The sequence below is a fragment of the Lates calcarifer genome, linkage group LG17 (genome assembly GCF_001640805.2).
Source record: "Lates calcarifer isolate ASB-BC8 linkage group LG17, TLL_Latcal_v3, whole genome shotgun sequence".
NCBI lineage: Eukaryota > Metazoa > Chordata > Actinopteri > Centropomidae > Lates > Lates calcarifer.
Window position 1 is genome coordinate 913,120 of NC_066849.1, and position 27,022 is coordinate 940,141.

At 38.9% G+C, this 27,022-nt stretch overlaps 1 protein-coding gene across 16 annotated transcripts in view; it reads right to left on the reverse strand.

Annotated features, from left to right (window-relative positions):
• ptprfa (protein tyrosine phosphatase receptor type Fa) overlaps positions 1 to 27,022 on the reverse strand; it is a 344,522-nt gene that overhangs the window by 164,575 nt on the left and 152,925 nt on the right. For all 16 annotated transcript variants that reach the window (XM_051077207.1, XM_051077194.1, XM_051077198.1 and 13 more), the window contains exons 3-4: positions 6,147 to 6,292; positions 2,136 to 2,277 (exon numbers count right to left, since the gene is read on the reverse strand). In XM_051077207.1, coding sequence (XP_050933164.1) covers positions 2,136 to 2,277; positions 6,147 to 6,292 — 288 coding nt within the window. The remainder of the gene's footprint in view (positions 1 to 2,135; positions 2,278 to 6,146; positions 6,293 to 27,022) is intronic.

Here is a 27,022-nt window from a genome sequence, read left to right on the forward strand (position 1 = left end):
CTGATTTTTTTTTAGTTTTGTTCTGATCTGACATTGGTGTGAAGGATTTTTCTTACCTCTAGTGTGTTTTAATATTTTTTGGGACTCATACTTTCCAATAGCTTAGGTCATAAACACCTCCACAGTGTTTTACAATGGGCAACTGTTAAGCCCAAACTATGACTGATAGTGGACATGTGGAGACACCTCTCCTGTTGGGTAACCAAGGTCCTATACATAAGGATGTAGACAAATATATAAACTTAGACGATACTGTCAAAATCCAGTCAAGGATGAGCTATGTGGAGAAAATGAAAGGTACACTGGCACACTTGTCACTCTGTTGTTGATCATTTTTCTCCATGAATGTACAGCTTGTAATAAATACTTGGTTGGTGGTTGGTTCTGCCTAAGACATCTGAACTCCTGGTGATCGTCACTCTCTGCAGGACATCACTGACTCAGGTACAGTGTAGTGATGTTGTACCTGTAAGACTGATGTTTCTATGTTTTTATTAATCTGTAATGAGGAAAATATTAGATTTCCACAAAATCAAAAAAGTAAAAAGTAAGTAAAGATTTATTTATACAGCAACCTAAATGACCACATATGTCCTTTCACATTCCCTGTAAAAATGACCAAATCGACTGATTGTGTTTTCTGATCTAGCATCATTCAACAGTTGGTGTTGGTAAATCAGGAAATCTTAATGGTAGCATAACAGCATCATCTCTACAGTGTCTAACTGGTAGCTCACTGTCTGCTGACTGCTATCCAGCACTTGGTAAAAGACCAATACTGCCACAGTATGTAGTCTAGTCTTGAGTTTCTGCATTAGTGTTTAAAATGAGTCTGCATGCAGACCAATATAATGGTTACTCTTTAGCAAGTGTAGCTTGCCTCACCTGGTTTAATGAACTGTTATCTTTTGCACTTGGGCCTCAGAGAAAAGCTTCATTGATAATCTCACTGTGACAGGCATATGGAAGCTGAAATCTGGAATTTCTCTTATTGCTTTTCAGAATAAGATGTCATCCTAAAAATATCATATAAATATCATTCATCATCAGTTGACAGGTGTTCATGTGCATCAGGGTGCAGCTTGTTCTGTGTTTTATAGCTTTGTGCATTAAATATTAGTCTGTTAGCAGTGATTATCTGTCTGGCCCCTCTCTTAACAAGATCCTGAGTGGTTTGGGCCTGTTTGTTTGGTGCAACAGGCTCTAGAGCCTCAGGCTGTGTTTACTGCTGACAATATCTACATGGCAGAATAAGTATAATGGGTTCCTGAGTGATTTGGAAAAGGCTGCCAGAGAGAAAGCCCTTTTTTGTCAGTGGTTGTTTGTCTATCAATTAGAGTGTCGATTAAATAAATGTGTTTGGGCTCCATCTTGCCGCTGGCAAAGAACAGAGTTGTCTAGAGACACACCTACAGGAGGCTCCCAGCCAAAATCACTTTCAACACATTCCTGCTCAATAAACACAATCACACAGAGTTACTGGGCTCTGTTTGGGACTTACACATCAGCCAAACCACATACTGACATTGTGTTCCATCAAATAGGGAGCTTAGCTCAAAGCTGATGCCGTAGTGTAGTAACTTAAATGACAATGCTAGGCCAAACATAAAAATGAACTGCTCTGAATGAAATAAAGAAGCACAAAAATAACACACACCACTTATTTTGTCGGTCAGATCTAGCAAACTACAACCAGGCTGCCCAGATCTCCCTCAGTAGCTATGCTGCTTTATCTCTGGATCGACCTACTGCATCTCTTGTCCCATATCATCAGCTTGTACGCCACCAGCCCCTACTCCATCCATTATTACTACAGTTTGGCCATAGAGAAAGCCAAAACGCACAGCCTGTTCCACTCTGAGCTGAACTGAACTGAGTTGACCTGAATGATTAAAGCTGAACACAAATCAGCATGATGAGTCAAGAGTGTCCAGTGTATTGTCTGTACACATGAGGGCATGCTCTAATCCAAGGTCCACATGAGGTTGAATGAACATGAAAACTCCCTTGTCAAAGAGTCAGTGAGGTGCGTACAGGCTGAGAGACAGCATGGGGAGGAGTGAAACCGCCAGGATATGCAACATGTGCAGTTGATTAGTGTGACAGGGAGGAAGGTAAACAAAAGTCAGTCTTACCGTCTAAGACTGTGAGCTTGGCACTGGTGTTGATCTCTCCCACACTGTTGGTGGCTGTGCATTCATAAATGGCTTCATCACGGTGGGTCCTCAAAGGCTGGATACGTAGTACAGAGCCCGAGCCATCATCAAACTCAATCACCTGGCCAGACAACAGCAAAGCAGGATTAAAGCAACCACCTGTGACATGTCCATTCAAATTCATCTGTCAGTCTGTTTGTCCTGCTAGGACACAGGCAAAATCAGCTCCACCTCAAGCAACTACAACAGTGAAATCTTACTTAAAATAAAGTGGAATTTAGAGGAACATAACATGGTCGAAATAGAAGGATAAGGAGTATCATAATGATGCTTGGAGTGACCTGTGAACAGCTGAAGGGAGATGTATCGAGTGATGAGCTTGAGTGGATAACAGGTATGTGAGGGGCTTTAGGGATGTATGAAGAAAGGAGGCATAAAGACGCAGAGGTCAGGCCTCATACTTCTGCCCAGCTGTAGTGTGTGTGACCCAACAAGCCGACTGGCAAGAATTACATTCTTTCTCTAATGAAGGAGGTAGAGAGCTACACTTCTGCCTTAGTAGGGGGTCTATCCACCCCACACACAGGGAAGCTGTCAGTTTGAATAATACTTAGCCCAGAGGAAAAACATTCATATTGCTCAGAATGACATGAGCAGATTATATGGCCATTGTAAAGAGCTTGGAAAAAGAGAAAAGACATACTAACATATTATATATATCTGATCAGTGTATACTAACATCTGGTCCAAGTTCTGCCAGTCAAAACAGGGTCAGGGACTGTTTGAGGACAAGCCAAACCTTGATCTATCCAATCTGCGTAGGCCACTCTAGCAGAGGTCTTTCATCCAGTGGAACCATTTCACAATCCCATTGGTCAAAATTGTGACCATAAAATGTTGTGAGTTATAAGGCTCTAAAAATTTTACTAAATGATGTATCAATGCATTCCCAGCAAATATCGAATGAAGAATAATGAAGTGTGAAATTAACATAAAGATAGGACAATGCTTTTTGGTACACATCATCTTCAAGGTGTCTAGTATTGATAATTATATTAATATACTTTGTTCAGTTTGGTTATAGAATGAGTAAACATGACTGATGGGATATACACAAACTCTTATACACACAAACTCTCTACTCTGTTCTTTATCAACATTTTACTTTGTCTTAAGTCCTGGATATGCTAGATCCATGTGACCATCCAGACAAGACATAGACATAAGTATCTAGACCTTTTCCTGAGTACTTAATTGAAGCAACTTTGTTAGCTATTACAGTATAATGAGACAAGCGCTGCATACCTGAATAATATTTTATTGATGCCCATTAGGAAAATTGAACTAGAAATGGTGACGGTGGTGTGGCATTATGATGCAGTGAAAATAGGAGAGGAGGTTGCAGTGGATGGTTGGGTGAACATGCAATGCAAAATATTTGTATATGATTACAAGTATAGGGTGAAAACTGAAAAGAGAAAATCCCAAAACAGGAGGACAACAAAAAAAACTTTAACAATGCCACTGAAATGGTGTCGAAGATATCAGGTCACTTCTGTTTTGGTAGTTCAACATAGGGAGGTAGAGGTACCACAATGGTTATTCTGATGGTCAGAGGCAAGAGTTCCTAACATTTCAGGCTGTCTCAGTGTCTCTGTCTCTTCATGTAATACCAGACTGACTCCATGATGTTGAGATCAGGACTCTGTGGGGTCAGACCATCTACTGCAGGACTCCTTGTTCTTCTTGTCTCTGAGGACAGTTCTTTATGAAGCTGACTGTGTGTTTGGACTCATTGTCCTGCAGCAGAATTAATCTGGGACTGATCAGACACCTCCCTGATGCTACTGATGAAGGATACGAGTCAAAACATCTACAGTGCCTAAAACTTTTTCACCGTACTGTAGTTCCCTTTGCCCTTACTGTTGCTTTTCAGAGTTAAGTGTTGCAATTCTTTCTCACCTTAGGCAGTCACACGGGACAGATTGTAATAGTTGTACTCATTTTATTTTTGGGGAATAAATTCCTTTCTCTAACTAAACCTACTGCCTCATAGCAGGACATTCTAGCAGGATCTATTCAATTGATGAACGATAAGAGTCAAACATCTACAGTGCCTAAAACTTGTGCACAGTACTGTATGAGGTGCACTGCATTGATGTAACACAATAGATGATTTGTAATGTTAAAGGAAAGACAACGGAAATTGGACCCAATTAATAAATATATCTCTGAAACTTTAAGGTATGTCAACTGTCAGCAGAGGTCAAGACTGAAATCAGTAAATATGACACTTTTGGGAATATCAAGATTGTTTTCCAAACAGAAGTATAGGTTGGTGTTTCTGGATGGACACAGATGCTTTAAATGATTTACTTTATGTCATCCATGGCTTTGACCACTGATTGACATTGATTAAAGATTATCTTTCTATTTTATTGATAAATCAAAAGCCTGATTGTACTGAATAAAATAGGATAGTTAAGGAAGGGGTGGAGGGCTGGACTGTCTCCCTGCACTGGGAGGCTATCCACCCCCAACACACACAGGGTAGCCATCAGTTTGAATAATGCTGAGCAGACAGGTGGAAGATAATTTGTATTACTCACATCGACATGAACCAAATGTCTCATCTATGCAGGGCTCATGTTGAGTCACTTCACTTAAAGTCATTTGGGTTTGCTGGCAGCTAATGAGCCCTCCTGCTGCTCCAGAGTCCTGCAGGAAGGCTCATACAAACCTATTTATTAACCTGTCACTGAGTGCATTAATGCACCTGCATGCATAAAATATCTGAGTTCTGGTCTGCTTACCACAGTGTATAAAGATACTGCACATTCAAATGGACTGACTGATGTGACTCAACAGGAGACTCTCAGAGGGTCTGGAACAATGCATATGTCTATGGTAGCAGGTAAACCATTACACTGGATATTTTGTTCATTTTCTTATTCATCAAACTACATCAGGCCATTCCATACAAAAATACTAATAATACTGATACTACTAACTTTACTCTGTACTTTATAAAACTTTGATTGCCATGTTCAAATTCATGTTTATGGGAGCTCGAATTTGAGAGTTAACAGAGTTTCTCTGTTTAACATCACTGTCAACTCAATAGGTCTACGTTTTGATCTGCTGATTGGACAATGACATTTGAGGATGCCACCTTGGGCTCTGAGAACATTTATCTCTTTTTCAGATATTCCATAGACTAAAAGATTATTTCCAAGTTAATCAACAGATTGATCAGATCATATTTAAAATTTCTAGTAGCAGCCCTTTTCAGTTTCATTACTTTCCACTTTGTACATTCATCCTTGAGTCTGTCCAGCAGTACATAACACCTTGCAACTTTAGACTTCAATAATTAATAATAATAATTAGATTTTAAATGAATAATAGAGATGAATATATCAAATTTTAAAATATCAATAATAACTTTTGGAACTTTGTTGGTGTAAGAAGTGTAAAGGTGCTCATGAATAAGCTTTCTCTTGCACGCAAACACACATGCACACACACTGAATAAACAGCCTACCAGTCCAACCTATGGACTGGCAACTGGTGACAGTGACTTATCACATTTCTGCTCTCTAACCTTTCAGTACCTATAGACACTGAACTCTGCACTCACTGTGAGCCTCAAGTATTTTCATTAAAATACTGCCACTACCTTGATTTACATTCAGTGGTCTACAAACAAGCACTATATTGAAGACAGCTGTTGTATAGGTTTTAGTGCATGGTGATAATTGGTGAATATTAACCAATCCCACAGCTCAGCCTCACTGCTGCACACAGATCCACCTGACAAGGTATGCTGACACACTGTAATTGCAAGTATAAAATAAATGCACAAACCCAATACTGTTTTGTGTCTCTTACAAACATACAAAGAGCTAATGAGCAGTGAAGGTGTGAGACAGGGAGGCACTGCACATCAGAAGCTTTCAAGAAGCTTTCAGGCCAGCTCCCGGGTCATACCTCAAAGCGCTGAGAGCTGACTTTCTTCCCTTTCTTCATCCAGGTGATGCGAGGTTTGGGCTCACCCACTGCCTGGCATACGAATGACGCCACTCCTCCTGATATCCCCGTCTGATCGTCGGGTGACTTGATGAAGCTGGGCATGCCTAAGGGACAGAAACAATGAGACAAAGGCAAGGGAAGGAAGAGAGGGAGAGCAGGGAAGGGAGGATAACCACTATCAGATGAAGAGCCCTGACAGAGAAACAGCTCCAGGCAAGTTACAAGGATTTTACATCTCTACATCTGCTGTAAGTTTTGCAATAACAATATGCTCTTTCAAAAGCTATCTCGTGCCTGTAGCCTCACCTAGTCAAACATGATGCCAGTATAAACAGCAGAGAACCATCCTTCCCCTGTTAATAAGCAACATCTGTCAGTCTTATTAATAGTTGGCTGGGAGCAGGTAAGTTTGAATGGACAGATAGAAACCTTGAAAAATTTGCCTGTTCAAAGTGTAATAACTGTTTTGCTTAGATAAAAGTGCTGCTCAAAAAAAACATATTTACACTTAATGTCATCATCATGCATGTTTTAAAGGTACCTTGTCATGGTTTTGACTGCTAGTGGAACTATTAAGCAATGTTTTGATGAGAAAGCAAGCATTCTGTCTAAAGTCTGTGACGACCCTGTCAGAAATTCTCTGAGACTCCTGGGTGAAGTTTGGTCGTCAGGCAGATTCAGCTCACCTGGTCTGGCTGCACTATATAAACTGGTAGCAGCCAGTCTTTGCCTCTCTCTGCCCTCTGGCTTCCACTCTGTTTGGTTTTGGTTGTATTCTGTTTGTCTTAATGTTAGTTTCCTTTTCAATTATGTTAAATAAATGTGTTTTAGTTAGAATTTATGTGTGGTCTTCCCTCCTTTTGTCATGGCTTCTGAGCCGGGTCGTGACAAGTCCTACTAGCAAATGTACAAAGGCACATTCATACACTTCCAAGCACACAAGGTGAAACAACACATATTCCTACCAATCTCCATGTCTCAACATCACACTGTTTCACTGATCAAGACTTGGTCAGGGTAATAGAAGAATAAATTTGGCAATGTGCTGGTAAAACCAGGGACAGTATTGCATTGTTTCAAAAAAAAAGGTGGGGAACACATTAAAGAGACAGATATAAAGAGAGTTTTAAAAATGATCAAAATCAGCAGCACAGGCTGAGATACCAGGATTTTTAGCATGTGGGTCAAACAATAGATTCTACACTTCCCATAATGTACCATAATCCCATTATGCACCCTAATTGTCAGGTAAATGCCCCTGTCTTTTAAATTCCACAGCAGCTTGAAATGCTGACTTTTTGGTTTTAAAGTCTCAAGCCCCATTTAAGTTAATCTGAACTAAAAAATAATTAACATAAGATTTTGTACTGTACAACTAATACTTCCCATGACTGCTAAATTCATTTTCATGTGCTCTGTTTATAAAAATTGGCTTTGCAAATGTTTTATGAAGGAAGAGGTGCACTTCACATGTTTGCAAACCTTGAAGAAACCAACCAGACACATAATCAGACACACTGTAAACAAAAGAGATGAATACAAATATGGTTCTAACAAATCTGGATTACTGTTAGAGATAGTATGTAATACCCAGATCTGTATCATTCACATGTGCAGTAAACTACAAAAGCAATGGGACTTTTCAGGAAACTAGCTATAATTTCCCCCAGCAGACGTTTCTGCAACCTGGTCTTCAACCTGTTCAGTTTCTTTCAAGTTAACACCAGAAGTGAAATATTGCCACTAATCCCTTATTTAAAGGAAAATGAAATGTTTTGTTTTAAACCTGTACAACTGTCTCTGTTTATGTTTCTTGCCACATGAGACATCCTTTTGGCAATGTTGCCAATGTATCCAAATTTTTTAACTTGGTGTTTACAGAGTCGTAATCTGTTGACAACCTTTTTGCACACAAGCCTGAAAATGACATTCCAAATATAGATTATTCTTAGAAGATAAAATCCTTTTAGCCCATTTAGCGCAGGACAGTTTAAAAATTAGGCTTTACTGATCATCATTTATTCATCAGACTGCATTAATATGAGGAAATGTTGACAAAATTTTGTCACTAATTACTGCTCCAAAGCATAAATGATCCTACTATTGTTTCTGTAGTGAGTGTCCGTGTCTCCTCTCATGTTGGATTCTGTCCCACCTAGTCCTGTCATTGTTTCTGAGCTCCCCTCCAGAGACAGGCAGCAGTAAATGGAGTGGTTAGACAAATAATTGAAAATTCCATGTAGGAGCTCCACAGGTAACAAAGGCAGAAAAGACTTTATATTTGACCTCAGAGGCCATACTTTTTTTTTTCTTAAAGAAAGAATAAAAATATTCCTTTTTTTTGGAGGTGCAAGTAACTTCTTGATTGCAAGGTCAGTGTGAAGCAGTATTTGGTGGAGATAGGCTGGGCAAGTGGATAATACACACTTCTGAATTTCCTCTGAAACAGCATCTATTTTGTTGTTAATTTGCATCATAATATTTCACTCAGTTTTTTTTATGTTTAATGTAATATGTAAAGCACTTTGATTTGCCTTTGTGTATGAAACGTGTTATACAAATAAACTTGCCTGGCTTGGTCATCAGTGAAGCAAAGAGAACCCACCCCATCTAGACAACACAATGAGGAAATCTATTGTATGTAATGTATGTATGTATTGCAAACTGTTCCCTTCCAACACTGAGTGTTGTTGGTTATGGTTAAATAAATATTCTTAGTGTGCAACAGATTTTTCCAGAAGTCACTGCCCATATAATCTCTTACATTGAGACTATTCGATCGATGATTCAAATTAAATCAAACACAGGCATACAGTACAGTGTAAGCCTAAAAGTTTTAGGCACTAAAGGTAAAGTGAGGATGTTGTCAAAAGATCAGTGTTTCCTATCACCCCCCTCCTCCCTCCCCCCTTTTCCTTTAACACAGCTCCAGTTCTCCTCAGTACACCTGTACTCAGGTAGTTTATTCCAGCATGTTGGAGAAGTTGTCTCAGTTCCTCTGTGGATTCAGGCTGTCTCAGTGTCTCTGTCTCTTCATGTAATCCCAGACTGACTCCATGATGTTGAGATCAGGACTCTGTGGGGGTCAGACCATCTACTGCAGGACTCCTTGTTCTTCTTGTCTCTGAGGACAGTTCTTTATGAAGCTGACTGTGTGTTTGGACTCATTGTCCTGCAGCAGAATTAATCTGGGACTGATCAGACACCTCCCTGATGCTACTGATGAAGGATACGAGTCAAAACATCTACAGTGCCTAAAACTTTTTCACAGTGCCGTAATTAAAATATTATAAAATGTATAAGTACATTAATACAAGCATCAAATATCTTGATAAACTCATTAAAAACACAAAAGTATTGAATGGAGAACAATTAAAACAAAGACATGTGATATGACTCAAAAAGACAGGTTTGCAAATTGTTCCACAATTCAGATCCAACAATGGAAAATCCTGAGCACCTTTTATCAGCAGATCTGAGGCAGTATAGGGGATGAGAAGGTGAGAGATGTAACCTGGTGCCTGTCCATACAGAGCCTCAAAAACAAATAAAACAATCTTAAAATCAATTCTGCACTTCACTGGTAAAGAGGAGAGATATGCTTCTCTCTCACCAATGAAGAGTCTTGCTGCTGCATTTTGAGCCAACTGCAGAAGATATAAGGCTAAGTGACTGATTCCTACATACAGAGAATTGCAATAGCTGAAATGAGCAGAAATAAAAGCATGAACTATGATCTCCAAATGGTTAACAGACAGGAATATTTTTGGTAACGATCAAAGCTGAAGGAAGCTAGTGATCACACTGAGCTGATTGGTTTATAAAATTTAAATTAGAATCAAAGATACCAACAAGATATCATGCATAGGAATTCACATCCAATAACAGATTCCCGAGAGAGTTAATTGTGGTTATGGAGTAGACTGAAGAAAATATAATGATGGAAAATGTAATAAGCAAGGGATATGTCAGAGTATGATAATATTTATGATTCACGCAAAACCATCACCTTTACCTAACTGTAACTAAGAATTTTAGTATCCTAAACTTAACAACATGTTCGATGAAGCTCAGTCTCTGGTGTCTTTTCCTTCTCCTTTATTGTTCTGACCATCAACACCAACTAGACTTCCAGCAAAAATATTATTATTATAGCAAATAAGTAGTATATACATGTATTTTGAAGGAAACAAGGCTGCTATATGTTAAGAACAGAACAGAGGCAGAGCTTTGCATGATGACAGAATATCACTAACTATGAATAACAAATAAGAAGAAATAATATCCTCTCTCGATGAAACCAAGTCTGACTGCTGCAGTGCTCCTTTTGTCTAAAACCACATCAATCTAGATGAGACATTTACTGCCTTGGTACAACTTTCTGTAATTTCCCTTTACTAAGCCGTTCAAACATACACTACTAAACTGCAACAGCAAATATGCTTGTAGAAAACCTGGCCGTTTATGTCCAGCAACATTTAATTATGACATAATTTTGGCATTACCATTTAAGAGATCATTGAAATATTAACTGCTCTGTGTACTAATCCAAGGATGAGAATGAAAATATACAAATCCAAGATGTATTTATTCTAAACAATAAATGTTATAGAACAAACACATAATGAACCATAGAACAATTCTCACAGAACAAACAGTAGCACTACGTTGTCTTGCCTTCTTTGCAGTAACTTTACATCGGTCATACTGCTGTCTGTGCTGATTTTTCAAACCCTTGTATGACAGGAGACTGACAGGTACATAGAGCCAGTAGAGACAGACACAGCTGATTAAAACTACAGGATTCCTACTAGTAGAAAATACAAAATACAGATACAAACCTAACTTAATGTTAGCTGGTTCATTCTACCATTTTCTCTCATTTTCTCTTTCTCTCTCTCCCTTCTTCTTAGCTCAAGCTGGTATTTTGCAATTTTATAACATTGCAGCTGTGGTAATAATTTTCCTGTGGTGTATATAGTGGAAATACTCCAGACAAAGTTGGTGTTCTGGTCACAGCTCAGTTCTCTCTCATGCTGGCCTGCTGACACTGTCAGCCAGGTTTAACTCATCCCATCACTGGTAGTTTCTGCTTTAGCTGTGTCTGTTCTCGCAACCAGCATGCAGCTCTCAGCAGGCAGAACTCACCTGACACCAGAGCGGAGAGAATGGGAGCGAGTCACACTGCCTGAGTCGTGCTGTCCATCTGCCCTCTGTTTTCATCAAGCATCTAACTCCACAGTTAGTTTTGTGGTTTGGTCATTGATTTGTCATGATTTTGGGTAAATTTTGATAAATCATTCAGCCTTAGTCCCATCTGTAGTTTAGGCAATACAATCCCTTTGATTAAGGACAGGGAAAGATGATGGGTTTGCTTAAATGTAAATAAACTTGTTTTCTATATTAAAACAGACCAGGATCTTTCAGTAACCTTAACGAAAAGCTGTGAGAGTCTAAACAGAGCCAGAAAACTGTTTAATAAAGCTGGAGTCACTACAAGTGGATATTGTGCTGCAACATCAGATATTTTTGGTGGAAAACGAAGTTCTGTAACTTCTAGGATGCAGACTTGCATGCAATGGAAAATGGCAAACTGCAGAGAGGAACATGAAGGCTCCAAATGGGGTTAAATCCTGTTTCCCCAGCAAGGAGCCATGACGAACAAAGCACGACATTTTCACTGTAACTTTTGGCAAATGATAAGTGTGCTCTTTAAAGTTCACTGTGATTCAAAACCCATTTGTGCAATCACAGCCAAGAGCTGCTCCCCAGGTATGTTTCCATGGAAATCTAGTCATACAAGTTGTGCAACAGGTTACAGTATGGTCAATGTACAGCAGGGAAATACTGCCCTTTATAGCGCTATGCAAAAATAAGAGCATCTCAGAGTCAGGCCAGCACAGAGGGTTTTATCATAGGTCCCAAGGAGGCAGAGGAGGTGGGTGGAGAAGAAACAAGTGGATCGTACCATTATTAAGCTATTTATTTCCCACAGCGGCTGTTGGCTAACCCTGAGGCTTGACACTCTAAATGTAAAACACGCCGGTGCCCTCAACTCACTTCACAGGCAACTATGAGTTGTTTCTCCCTTGCATTCTTCTCTGACCCTGCGCTTGCTGTCTCTCTTGGAATTATTTCCTTAGCAGTATGTGGAACTGACCTTTCACTTGTAATGCACAAGGTCAGGCATTTATGGAGAGAAGAGAATTGGAAAAAGCAAAAGATTAGTAACCACTGAAAAGTGTAGATCAGAGAGGGACCTTGTGGTTACTGACGAAACTGTTCTTGTCATTATTTGAGCAGCTTTTTCAACTTGGTTGTCAATACTAAATATGATGGACGATTTGCTGCAAAATAATGTTTTTGACACACAAAAAAAATCAGTTCATTGTTAAAAAACACACACATAACCCTGTCAATCATAACTCACAAATGTAAGAACCAAATACAGCAGCAAAACTAACCATCAAATTTACAGAGACACAAACTGAGGTGCAGAGGTTATCTTCCTGGGGAGGATAAGAGTGCAGACAGCATTGCTGTTCCCTCATGCACGGTAAACTACTGTATTGTCTCAGTAGCCCAGAATGCAATGCAACTGAAAGATATTTTGGATTTCAAGCTAATCCTCAGAGAATATTTGACCAGCTAGTTAAATTTATACAGTGTGCCCATACTGAATTAATACAACAGAGATACATTGAATGTGCAGCCATGTTTCACTGGTTTGCAACAATGTTTCCACCCAGCAATGCACATCGTTTATATATGTTGAATATCAATGCATGCACAATAAAAACCTAAAGTCACACAACAGTGACCTATAGAAACACTACACTGTTCCTCACAGTCATTAATGCACTGTGGAGCACATTTTACATTATTTAAAATATAACTAGCAGGTTGTGGGAAAGTGGGAATACCAAGAAAAAAACAGGCCTTAGAATAAAGTGAATATCACACATAGTTGCTGTCCAACTAGAAAACCCTACACATGGATTCTCTTGGACAATTATTTGGCAGCTGCAATTAGGGCTGGGTACTGAACTTTGGTTCTTTTATGGCACTGACCAAAATGTTTTGATACTACACAGTATCGAAAGATTTTCGGTGCCAAGTTTCAATACCAAGGAGTTAATCTCGTGATCAAGATCTGATAATGCTGCCGGTGATTGGCTATAACATTACACGCAGTAGAGTCATGCAGAAAAAATACTTACGTGGTTACGCCCATGTGTATCTGTGTTGTGAATTACACTGTGAGTGTGTGTTGAAGTGGTTAAAAAAACGTGACCGAGGTCAATAGTGTGGCTCCATTTTAGCAAGATTGATGCCAATAGTGTGTAATGTAATATTAGCAAAAAGGACATTGTTGCTAAGGCAACACGACCAATTTGATGAAGCACTTGAACATGCATGGAATCAATTTACGAGCAGAAGGTTGCTCCGTGTTCAACTTTTTTTTTTTTTTTTTGTGTTAGAAAACTGCTTTGAGTGGAAAAATGCCAAAGCTGAAAAATAAAACTCAAGATTTGAACCCTAATATGTAATGTCATTTTCTTTGTTAGAACTAGGCAAATACTGTATTGTACATCTGGATGAGGTAAGAAATCAAACATTGACTGACATTATCCAATGCCCTGACAGTAAGCAGAGAACCACAGAGCAACTATACAGTATGACTACTATAGACTTAATATGTGCTAAATGCCAACCACTCCTCCTTGCTCATTTAATGGCCGATCTTTGCATAAAGATAATCTCACAGTGAACATACATGGTTAGAGCCACAGAGGGGAGGCTGTTTAGTCAGGATGGGAGGCAAATTTTTGAGAGGGAGGGGTTTCTTTTCACAGAAAAAAGGAAATGCATTTGTGACAGGATTAATTAAAAAATCCATTTGGGTTTCATAAACCTTTTTCACTGCAATGGATGAATGTGAAATTATTACAAAGCATGAATCAGAAATATTGTTTAAAGGCCATTAGCTAAGTGGTAGAAAACCATTTAAACTACCTTTAAGCTTTTTGTGTGCTATTTAATGCCGTTTTGTTTAGGGTTAGGGTCAGGGGTTAGTCAGTACATAAATGACATGGTGTGAACTGACACATGAAAAGCAAAAAATGATTAAGTACAGTTACCATGTTCTTGCCCATTAACATGGCCATGGCCAAAGGAACCTCACAGTTGATCCTTTAATGTTGATCTGAAAACACTACAAAGGAGCTTTGCCAAGTTCAACCCAAAATCAGACTAAAGAGACTGAAACAGGTTTATGACACAAATTCCAAACAGTTTCAGCCCTGTCAATGAGAAAACAAGCTCTCAATTTCACTATGTGCATATCTGAGGGACAAGCTAATTTAAAGGTCCTGAAAACCATTTTCTCAGTCTGTTTGTGACTATGAAAGATAGACTTCGACATGGACATTCTCCTCCAAAGTTACAACATTGTCTTTTTGCATTAGTGATTTTTGTACATGTGTTTTTGTATCTCTCTTACTGGTATGACACGCAGCTCATCCCTGTATACTTAGTTAGGAAAAGGAACCTACTGCTAAGCCTTTTGCATTAAATCTTGTCCACCCACCCATGTTGTTTTATATCAGTTTCTGGTAATTATTTATTGCTGCACACAAATAATGTTTTTCGTTGATACTTGAGTAGGCCCCTTGACATTATAATGGTAATCAGCTATATGTATAAGTTTTTCCTACAATAGTCACTGAGCTGTTTAGGACTTAACAACACAACAGTGTTGGACTTTTTTTTCAAAACACTGCCAAAAAACCCAGTGTCCAAGGCAGGTAATACAGATGACAAAACTGAAATAATTAAACAACATTAGTACTCTTAAGTAACTACTGAAAAGTGTGACACCCCATACTGAACTTAATAATTTGATTTTACGTCACCTTTGTTAAAAAAGAAAAAAGAAATATTCTATGTCTGAAACAAAAAGACTGTGGTCACCTAAGCATGGAAACATGGAATCCCACAAACTAATGTAGTTCTCAGACCAGCCTTGTATATCCAACACCCTCTGAATACTTGGTGAAATAAAGTGTATTGTTTATGAGCTCATTTCCTTGAGGGTGGTTAATTCAAATACTCCAGTGAGCCACAGTAAACAGGAGATGCTGCTTTTCAGCAGCTCCTTCCACTGTGATGATTCTGACACCAGAATCCATCCACACAGCAAATGATGTTATTTACATGCCACACTAACTGCCTAGTGCTGCTGCTTATCACTGTCCATGCCAGTCACAGCAAAATCTTGTCACTTCATACTGGTTTTCTCACATCCCATACTCAGTGTTACTGCCAGACACTGGGCAGGCCAACATTTGTGCCCATTCCTCTCACCATTTGCATGCTAGTTCATAACATTTACAAGTATCAAGTGATACAGATTATATGTATGGACGTGAAGTTTAAAAACCTGTGAAACAGCATTTACTCTAACATCACAACTAAAAATCAGATAATGATAAAAAATCAGCCATGAAAAGACTGAAATCTGTGGCTCTCACCTCCAAGCCTGAAGATATAAATCTTTAACTAACTAACTTCCTAACTAATCTTCTTGAGTAATGAGTCTGTTAATGTGAAAATGATATGGCAGAAAGACCTTGGACAATTGAATGCACTAAACGGTCTAAAATTGTGGCTGGATGTGGCAAGTATGTGAAAGAAAAGAGGGGAAGGCTCACACAATATAAAATGCACAGATAATATAACACACCATTTCCTACACTACAGGGGAACGTAATTTGGCAGACAACTTTGGATCCAGGTCTTAGAAGTCTTAGGTAGTTGAATTGGTTCAGAAATATCTTTAAGTGCATAGTTATGTTTACTGGGGGACCAGTCTGTAATACCAAACATATCCAAGTGCCCAGTTCTGGGCTTATATTAAAATGGAAGATAGGTCTAAATAGTTATCATTCACCTCATGACTACATGATCCTGTTGTATGACATATATCTTTTCCTATCCCCGATCTATTCATTTATATGTTTTTTTTTTCTACATTTATGCACTCCCTCAATAAAATAAAAAATGTACTTGTGTCCCTGATATATGAACCAAGCCTTTCAAAAATTAATAAAAACATTTTAGCCTCCATGCATAAAATGTGTTGTAATATTAGTCCCAAGTGTTTGTGGCAGTCTACTAGCTTCCATTTCAACTACTCACCTGTTGAAATTGGTATTAATATTGGATTTTTATCTATTCTGTGCTAAGAATGAATGGAAACTGACTCACTGTGCATTTTAATCACTGACATTGTTTCTTTTTAATCTTTGCAGACCAATATTCATAGATTCCTTATAGATGCCATTCTGTTTTATATGAAAGATAAGCAGGTTGAAAATTACAAAAATGCACTGGGCTTCAATACTTTTCCTTGGTCACAGCTATAATTAAAGCTTTTCCTCAAATCCTGAGTTTACAGCCTCCTGTTTCACGTCTCATTGTCACTGACTGCAGCACACTTGTCTTACAGACCTGCTTCTCATTTGGGCTCAAGAATTTAATGGTGTCTAGGCATGCAGCCAGGCAGTCAAATGTTGTGTGAGGCGGAATAAAGCTGTGTTTCAGAGGCAATTCACAATGACAAGTGACAACAGTTTCACACAAAGTGTCTCCTCCTCACAGAGACTCATTAGGCTGTGGAGCTGAGAGGGGAGCAGCCATGCAAATCAACCTCTGATCAGTCAAAGTGACATATAAACAATCTGGCTCCCTACTTCTGAACACCCAAGGTAGCAACACTGCAGTGCCTTTCAGAGTTATCTTACCAGCTTTCATCTGAAGAGTGGAAAGCTGATCATGTTCTTCAATAACAAGACAAGGTCACATGGAAAAAGGAATCAATGCAGTTGTGCAGGGGTCAAAAAGTTTGCTTTCGGCAGGAATAAAGGAAGTGGTCCTCAGTACTGATATGAGCAGAGCGAAATGCCAGCAACATTGCTTTATAATCTGTTCAGAAAGAAGCATTGGCGCTTTTGTTTTTCAGTTCCACTCAAAGTGAAGTACAGAGAAACTGATACACTTTAATACAAAGTGACATTGTACTATTAAGTTATCACAAGATGCAGCATTTCAAGATGGCAGATGCAAATGTAGCTCAAGTTTGCATTCTTTCAAAGAACTGCAATAAACATTTGCTATTCTTTGCTTTCCATAACCTTGCCTCAGTGTTTTAGGTGCCAAGGTTTTACCATTCCTTAACCATAACTGTTGACTGACCAAGAGCCCAGGCCATCACTGTGTTTACAAGAGGTTAGAATACATCCTCTGGGCAGCGCTATTTCTTCATCACCTAATGCTGGACTGAGGGCAGACTGGGTGCTACACTGACTCACTAGCGTGCAGTGGTGTTACAAGCCAGGGCTAGCTAGCTTCAGTAGAGGTAAAGGGGTGCCAGAGATAGAAGGAAAATAAGAGTTAATATTAGCATTGATTTCCACCACTGGGGACAGCTCTTGGCAAGTAAGCAAGGAATGAAGTTTGATGCTTAACTCACAATGTTTCTGGACTGGTAAATAAACAACTGTTGACTCTAACATTGGCTATGTAGTAATGGCAGAAACTTACATGACCTTTCCCTAACTAACTTTGACCATATCATGGTGGCCATGCATATTGGAGAAAGAAATAACTTTGAAAACAGCAATGGATATTAAAATATAACTGAATGTAATCTGACTTCACTGAATTGTCCAATATCGATGTTCTTGTTTGGTGACAAGGTTGATTTTGTTGATTACAATACCAATATTAATAAGAATGATGGCCAAAAGAATAAAAGTGTAGCCAAAGTTGTAATAAAACCTAATCCTTTCAATTATCACTAAATAAGAACTATCTACATGAATGGTCTTCTTAAAGTGTCCTATGATGATGTTATCCTATAAGCCATGAAAAATTTACGGAACAGAAACTGCAAATTTACTGGACCTATCAAGTGAACACACTCTACAGAGGGTGGAGGGAAGAGCAAACCTTTTCTCATTAAGTTTCATGGCACAACTTCCCCACCCTCTAATGCAGAAAATCCTCCCAGTTCCCCAGTGCTGCTCCCTGACAGGCCTGTCAGCATAAACTGTCAGCCACGTACCGCCAGTAAGCTCCCGCCTTCATGGTATAACACAGAGAGCAGGCAGAAGTCTGAAACATGGCTGCACTGAGGGAAGACAGAAAGTGTCTCTGAAGAGTTAGCACGCTGTTTTCACAGCTCAGTGAGAACTAGACGATGCACCAAAACAACTCAAAGGAGCACCCTGACATGTTGGATTTTAGACTTTTAGGTCTTGTCACCGAGCCATTTTCACAAAGTGTGAATACTTTCTGTATTTGGTCTTTGGTAAACTCAGGAGTTGGCTGTTGCTCCCAGTTAGGTCATTCATCCAGTAGTCAACAGGACAAGCGGGACAAATGTTGAGGTTTTGGAGACTCCCAAAACTTGGTGAATCCAACGACTGTAATGACTGCCTTCACAACAGCCACGAGGTCTTATGAGCAAAGTGACATCAATAGCCTTGATAATGACCCCACAGAGGTATGCTATGTAGGATTTGTTGGTTGCTATTTAGAAACATATCATTCAAAGTTGGGCCCTCCTTCCTTGCTCAACAGGGAGAGAGTGAAGATAGGGGTGGCGTTGACGAGAACAAAGTAGATCTGACATTATTTTCTGGTTTGCTGTGGTTATAAACAAGCAAATAAATAAACAAATCAACATGCCTGTAACACAACACACCTCAACACAATCCTGCTGAATGCAGCCAATTATTTTATCTATTGTTGCAATGATCCCAAAGTAAATAGGTTATTTTTCATTACTATGTTATATGTCTGGACTATGCAGTTGCACATTTTAGGCCAACACAGCTGCTGTGTCTCAATTTGTGTACTTCCATAATCAGAGTGCATAGTGCGTTCAGACTTAAATATGTCAACATGCAATGCAAAAACCTGAATGGTGCATTCGAAATGATCAAAAGCTGAGTGTAGAATGATGGACACTTATCATCCTCAACGGTAGCCATCTTGGCTCTGTAGTGGGAGGGGAGAAACCGTCAACACCAGGTTCAACTTCTGTATTAGCAGTCCTGCTGCATTTTTTATTTTCTTTTTGAAATTCCAGCATTTGTAGCATTCTGTTCAAATTCAAACTCAAGTAGTTTGCTTGTGGTCCATCTAACTTCACTGCAGTTTTGGTTCATCCATTGATCTCTGACACATTAGCACTGTCTTGAGTCAAGAAGTTTTTCTATCAGTAGAAAAATGTCCAGTACACTCAGTCCATGCTTGATCTGATACTTAAAAGAGCACATACTGTACCCACATATTAACACAAAAGTATGTAACCCAGCATTTACACAGATTAATACATTTGCATCATGTGCCCTCAAGTGCTTTCATCATATTTAAATAATGCTTTTCATTTTTAAATCCAATATAAATTTAATGAAAGGATCGCTGCAACTCTTTTACAAGGAGCAAACTAGGTAACTGTATGTCTAAGGTGACATCCAGTCTCCAAAATACATTTCACTTAAAGAGAAACAAACCATTTTCAGTTGAAATGACAATCCTTACATCAAAGAAGAGCTCATCATAAATCAAGATGAACCTTTATGTTCTTATAAACCAATCAATTTACAGTCTTGTCATAGCAGTCAGCCAGCACAAACACTGCAAAACCCAATTTATTCAACTAAGCTCGAGTAGCGGAGTGGAGTTATGAACAGTAAATGACAATAAGTTAATAAGTCATCACAAAATAATTTCTGCAATTAGCAAAGCCTGAGTGATTGATGACAAATTATAGTGTGATTCAGAGGGTGGAGTCTTTTGTTACAATGGGCTCTTTTAGCACAGCTTGTTGTGAATGGAAATCTCCACTCTCCAAGCATGTTTGGTGATAAACAGACATTAGATACATTAGACACACACACACACACATATGTGTATATGTAATAATAAACCGACAAATTTAGTTTTCCCCCATAGCCTAATACCTACAAACAGGCAGTCAGCCCTGCAGAGTCAGTAATCGTAACTCCCGTTTGGAGAGCTAGATTCAGAGACACTGCTGCCACTTGTGTTTATTCTTATAAATAATACATTGTTCTCTCCTGCTCCTTGTTCATGACCCGCAAAATTGCCTCCCACACAAGTATGGTAGCAGTACCCACATGCTGCATGAAAGCTGGAAAGGGGGAGGCAAAGAAACAAGGAATAAACTGATTCTATTTTGTAAATCATTATGTGTATGCGTCCCTGGGAAGTTACCAATCCGAAGACAAGCTGGTAGGGGAAGAGGAAGGTGCTAGCCATATAGTGAGTGCTTGAATAAAAATTTCTGTGTCCTGAAATTGCACTGCTGATTCACGGGTACTACAGTAAATATATATAATATATATATATGTATATACAGTCAAGCCCGAAATTATTCATACCCCTGGCATTTTTTATTCAACCAGCAAGTTTTTTCTTGATTGGAAATGACACAGGTGTCTCCTAGAAGATAATAAGACGGTGTACAAGAGGCATCATTGTGAAAAAAAAATATTTCTCAGGTTTTATTTACATTTGAAAAGTAAAAAGTGGCATGTCCAAAATTATTCATACCCTTCTCAATAACCAATAGAAAAGCCTTTATTGGCTATTACAGCAATCAAACGCTTCCTAAAATTGCTGACCAGCTTTTTGCATGTCTCCACTGGTATTTTTGCCCATTCATCTTTAGCGATGAGCTCCAACTCTTTCAGGTTGGAGGGCCTCCTTGCCATCACGCTGATCTTTAGATCCCTCCACAGATTCTCAGTTGAATTCAAGTCAGGACTCTGGCTGGGCCACTGCATTGTTAGGCATTAAAACCCAGAGGAAACATTTTGATGATGTTGGTGATCACTATGTTCAGTCTTCATCTTAGTAAATGATGATTAGTTAAACAAATTCTCCTTAATTAGTTTCAGTTCTTATTTACATTAACTGATTAATTAGAAACAAATGCATTAATTAATCTGCTTCAGTGTGTTTTAACAATGATATTTATTTATTTTAGCATCCAAAACACAGATTTTGTCATTAAGCTTTGAGGACAGCTTGATAGCGAAGCTAATGATAATGCCAGGAACACCCACTGCTGCTAACTGCTGATGGATGCTGTCAGTGCGTAATACTGCAGCATGGTAGCTGGCCAGTGAGGTCATGTAAAATATTAGTAATGGGGTTGTCCTAAAACCTATACTTGAGATCTGAGCTTAAACACTAACTACAGCCAGGTAGCAGGCAAGTATGCCCTCTGTTGGAAAAATACCAACACACACTTATACTTGATGCAAACTTTCCTAATATTGCCTCAAAGCGGTATTCAACGTTAAGTGTAGTCCCACAATTCACCATGGTATACTGAACACCAGTCTAGTTGTTAGATTTACATAGTGTGTGGCGTTCTTGTCTTCTGGCTTTATTGGACTATGACTGTTGAGGGTTGCATTGCTGCATTGTGGTTATAATCTTGGAAGATTTAATCAGTCGTCAGTGATTTGGGATGTGGTACTGATCTTGCCAAATTCATGGCTGTCTTGGCTTCAGCTGTTATATAAATGCTATGAGTCTTTGAAATAAGTGTTTGGCTATGGATTTACATGTTGAGGCTATTCCCTGGTACATAGCTGAATCCTCTTGGAAATTGAAAGTTAATGTCTACGGCCAATGATGACCGTTAGCAGCAGCTTAGTGGCTGTTGCTGGATTCATTCAAAGTTCAGGGTTGGTTTGTGTTATTAGAAAGCAATCAGAGCAACAAAATTGTTGAGCCAAAGTTTGGAGCGACCAGAGTGCTTCAGACTAAAAGACCATTATTTTATCATTTAATTTTAGGATTTAAAAAAATGAAATTCTTATTTAGCTGCTTGATAAACATGTTAAGGTAGTACAGGAAAATTTGAACATAATAGGTCCATTTCAAACCAGTCATAAAATGATTTTTGAAAAAAGTTTGTTGAAATCTGTTCTCTATTTAAAAGCGTCTGCCACTAAATTACCAAATGTTTCTGAAATATCTGAAAAGGATTATTTTTGGGTTGTAAAATTTCCCCCTTTCAAAAATCAACTCAGATTTTTCTACCATGAGTAAATGCACAAGTGTGAGTTGCACTCTGTGTGATCAGTGAAGAATTCTTCTTGACAGTATTATGAAGTGAGAATGAGCTACAGAGAGGTGACGATTGTAAAGCTCTCCCCCTCACAGAGAACATCTTCCCTGTGGAGAGCTGGCATTTGACATGCAACCAGCTCACACAGACATAATGTCACATTGTTCATTATTTTTACACTGAAAGCACTGCAGCCCAATCACGCAAACAAAATAGCAAATTACTGTAGTGCATCATGATGACCAAAAAGCTCCTATCAGTGCAAGGAGATAACAGGGCTGAATTCTTAACCACTGGAATCCTTGGCTTTTTTGCTTATAGTTCACCTCCTTTATTTACAGGTTTGTGGCACTGTCCCCACATGCATTAGATGGACATGTTGTATATTGTTATTTTAGGATGGGGAAATCAATTGGCATGCTAGTTGCACTATACATGTCCTATAATCAGTTTAATATGACCCATTGTTACATATTGTTGTTAAGTAACATCTAGCAGCTGTAATATCTATGATGGGAACAGAGCAGATTATGTAATACAAAAAAGTCTAGGTCAGGAGGAGGCTGAGTTGGATAGATGGTCAATAAAACATAAGACTTTGACACAGCAGACTGGTGTTTGTTTCTGTCATTGTTGTTCCTTGGATCCATGACCATTCCACAACCTAACCAAACTGAAGTTGTTCCGCAACAGTAACCATGTGTTTCTTCCTGTTAACATGACGATAATGCTCCATTAAAGCCCACCACTGGTATGCTGGTATCAGTCGTATATGAGGGTAGGGAAAAGTGACCTATATGGTTGTTTAGACTGGGGAACTTGTTCGCTCTGGGTTACACCTACACCCCATCTCATGAAGATGTAAAATGCAGTGACAGCTCCATAAAAAGCTAATACATAGACCTTGATTTGGTCAAACTGCCCTTCCTTTCCTCAGTCAAAATGAAGTTTGCTCAAATATTTTTCCTTACATTTTGGTGAATCTGCACCACAGAAAGTCATGCAGCTACAGCACCATGTGTATGATGTCTGATCTATAATTCTAGGATGCAAATTTTGACACAAATTGTGTCAATCAGGTTCAAAGGCTTTAATATGGTTTCTACAAGAGTCTGATAAAATCTCAACTTGGGGTGAGAAATTAATGATTCCCATTTTTTCCAGAGTGCAAAGTGCTCACATTGGAAGGTAACTGCTGACACAGCCCCTCCTGATGAATTCCTGTCTGCTAAATTATAGAGGGAAATTACACAGTGTGTTCATTGCAGCCATAAAACTACTAGACCTGATAATGAACCCGTTGATCACAAACATTGCCCTCTGAGGACCTCCTCCTCCACCTCTCGGGCTTATAGGCATTACGCTGCCCCTGCTTGACCTACATACTGACAACTGCTTCCAACATGTATCAGCATAGTGCTCTCAAATCACTGTCTTACACTGGTACATTACATTGGTATACTCTCATGTTTCATTGGATTTTTTGCAACTAAAATGGGACCTGTACTGTGTAGCTTCCTGATTAGTGCATACTGTCCCTAAATAGTAGAAATGTTTCTATCTTGCTGTATTTTGTTGCTTGAACATGTCAAGTGCCCAACAATCTATTAAGACTATCAAAAGTGAGTAAGCATCATATGAATTATATGCCTTTCCTCAACTTTGTGTGGAGCAGATGTGCCTTCATGAAAGCACTTCCTGTGATCAAACACACTCAATTATATATAGAGGAATGATGGTTTCAGTGGGTTTCAAATGTGTTGTGTCCAAAGGCAAATATGTTTCTAATGTTTCTGAATGGTGGTGCAGTGGTTAGCACTGTCACCTCCCAGTTAGAAGGTTCCAGGTTTGAACCCTGCTTCACCCGGGGCTTTTCTGTGTGGAGTTTACATGTTGTCCCTGTTCCTGTGTGGGTTCTCTCTGGGTTCAGCTTCCTCCCACAGTCCAAACACATGCAGGTTAACTGGTGACTCTAAATTGGCCGTAGGTGTGAATGGTTGTTTGTCTCTATGTGTGATCTATTCAGGGTGATCTTTAAGGATAAGCAGTATAGATAATGGATGGATGTTTCTGATGAGATGATAAAATATGTACATTTTGACTGGACAAATAAACTATGCTGGTGCCTGAGGATGTACACTGATGCATAAGGTCTCCTTAGCTGACTCTATTTATTTATCAGAGATATCACAGATTGTGGTATCACATTTTATTTTTTGTCTTCCCAAGTCCAGACTTGATTAACTAACTGCTGTTGGCTGCATATAATGTCAGACTCATTTCCCTGTCTAACTACACTCATATTAAATTTTATTTTCTTAATGTTCCTACACAACCTTCACCTCTCCATTCTGTCCCCTTAGCAGATTTGATGTTGTACCCATTACACATAGCTGACTTGATTCAACGGGACTCTCATAGGTGCACCAAAGAACCATCATTGCATTAACCAGGGTCTGCTCAATGCATGATGATCATTTTTTAGTCTCGAAACCCAGCCATGACCCCCATCTCTCCATCAGTGCTCATAATGGGAGCATCATGTTGCTGACCTATTTAGTGTTTTTCTTATTCACATTACTGGATGCAGAGACTCTGTAGAGTGAGGGAAAGTAACCAGATTAATGGAAGGTACAGTGGCTAGACATGCTGATAGATCTAACAGCCACAACCAAACTATGGCTCCATTTATTCTTTAATGAATCCAACATTTTAAGACATACATGTTTTGGTTGAAAGATTCTTCCTGGCATTATCACTGAGCTTGCCTCCATTCTACTCGCTTATCTACCTCAATACAGTCCTTAAGGGGCCTCACATTGGTTTTTTTGTTTGTTTGTTTGGTTTGTTTTGTTTGGTTTCATGCCTTTTTGAAACCCCACATAGATTTGTTAAATAAATTATTTCAACTTTTTTTTAAATCAATAGATATGAGGAGGAACATTGTTTTTCCTGATCATAGTTGCCTCAGCACAGAACATAATAAATGAAGGGAGGATATACCCTACCTTACCGCAGATACTCTATCACAGAACCACAAGAACCTATGTCAAAAAAAACAGTCTTGAATCAAACAAACTGCACAAACAAGTGAATCAAACTCTGATTCACTCTTTGCCCCATGAAAGCAGCTCCTACCACGTCTCCAGTCTGCCTGCTAGCTTCAGTGAAGGGTGGTTTTATCTCACGTAGCATGAGTGGTTTGTTGGGTTGATAGTTCCTCTGTGTTGTGTCTGTGGTGCTAACATAGGGATGCAATGTTCCAGATCAAAATAGAATGAGCTATCCTTTAACTTGCAGAAGAAACTGAGAGAGGGAGACTAGTTTTAGCGCACTAAAAGGTGAAAAGTCTATAAATGCTGCATAAACACTATTTGAGAATTACAACACAATACACCTGAAACACTTCACTTCCCATCATGCCTAAGAACACCCCCTTAACTGGGATTCTTACTTTTGGAGCAGAAGTTTTGGTTTCACTCTGACTATGTGATAGTTCTTATAGTTTGCTCAAATAGCTGATACAAGCTGAAAATTGTGTTGGTAATCTTTTCAACTGGTATATTTGTGAGTGTAATACCAATTGAGTTTACACTGGTATGTACTGCCTCCAGAGAATAGCTGTATGTTTACCCACACTGACAAAAGCTTTCACCTCCTCCTGTTTACTCCCCTTCTATATGTTACCAAACTGTCAGCCATATAAATGAAAGCATAAACAGTGCTACACTAACTCACTACTCAACTAGAATTGACTTGGCAGCTGCTGATATCAGCCTCCCATACAGATTTCTGTACAGACTGTCCCCGATGCTTCCTGTTCATGTAAAAAAAAAAAAAAAAAAAAAAAATAATATATATATATATATATATATATATATATATGTGTGTGTGTGTGTGTGTGTGTTTGTTTTTTAGCCTGTTTTTAGCCTGTTAGCCTGCAGACATCACTCCTGATTCTTGCTGCCTGTGGACTTAATTTACACTATGTTTAGTGCCTGTTGTTAATAATTATTTTGGATTTAGATTCAAATACTTTTATCATCTCCAAGTTATTCTTCTGCTACTGGCATGATGCAACATCCATTTTAATTTATATAGTTAATATACAGCTCTAGAAAAAATTAAGAGACCACTTCAATTTTTTTCTGAAATCAGCATCTCTACATGTTTAACAGCCATTCCATACTAGTGTCTGTTGAATTCCAACACAAGCACACCTCATTCTACTTAATGAGGTATTGATTAGGTGAACACCTGAACCAAATCTTGTTTAACAAGGAAAAGTATAAAAACCACTGCTGTGGTCATCACTATCCTCTTGCAATAGGACCAGCTGGATGGCAAAAATAGTGCTAGTAGTACCTCAAAAGTAATTGGTATCAAAAATAACTGCTGACCATGCCAAAAGAGTTGAAAAGAAAAGTTTTGAGTGAGGAAAAGAAGGGTTCAATTCTGGCTTTACTGGCAGAGGGATACAGTGAGTGTCAGGTTGCTTCCATCCTTAAAATTTCTAAGACGGCGGTTCATAAGAACAAGGTCAAGCAGCAGACATTGGGGACAACAAAGCTACGGGCTGGCAGAGGGCGAAAACGACTCTCCACTGACCAGGATGACCATCAACTCATTCGAATGCCACTCAGCAACCGCAAGATGA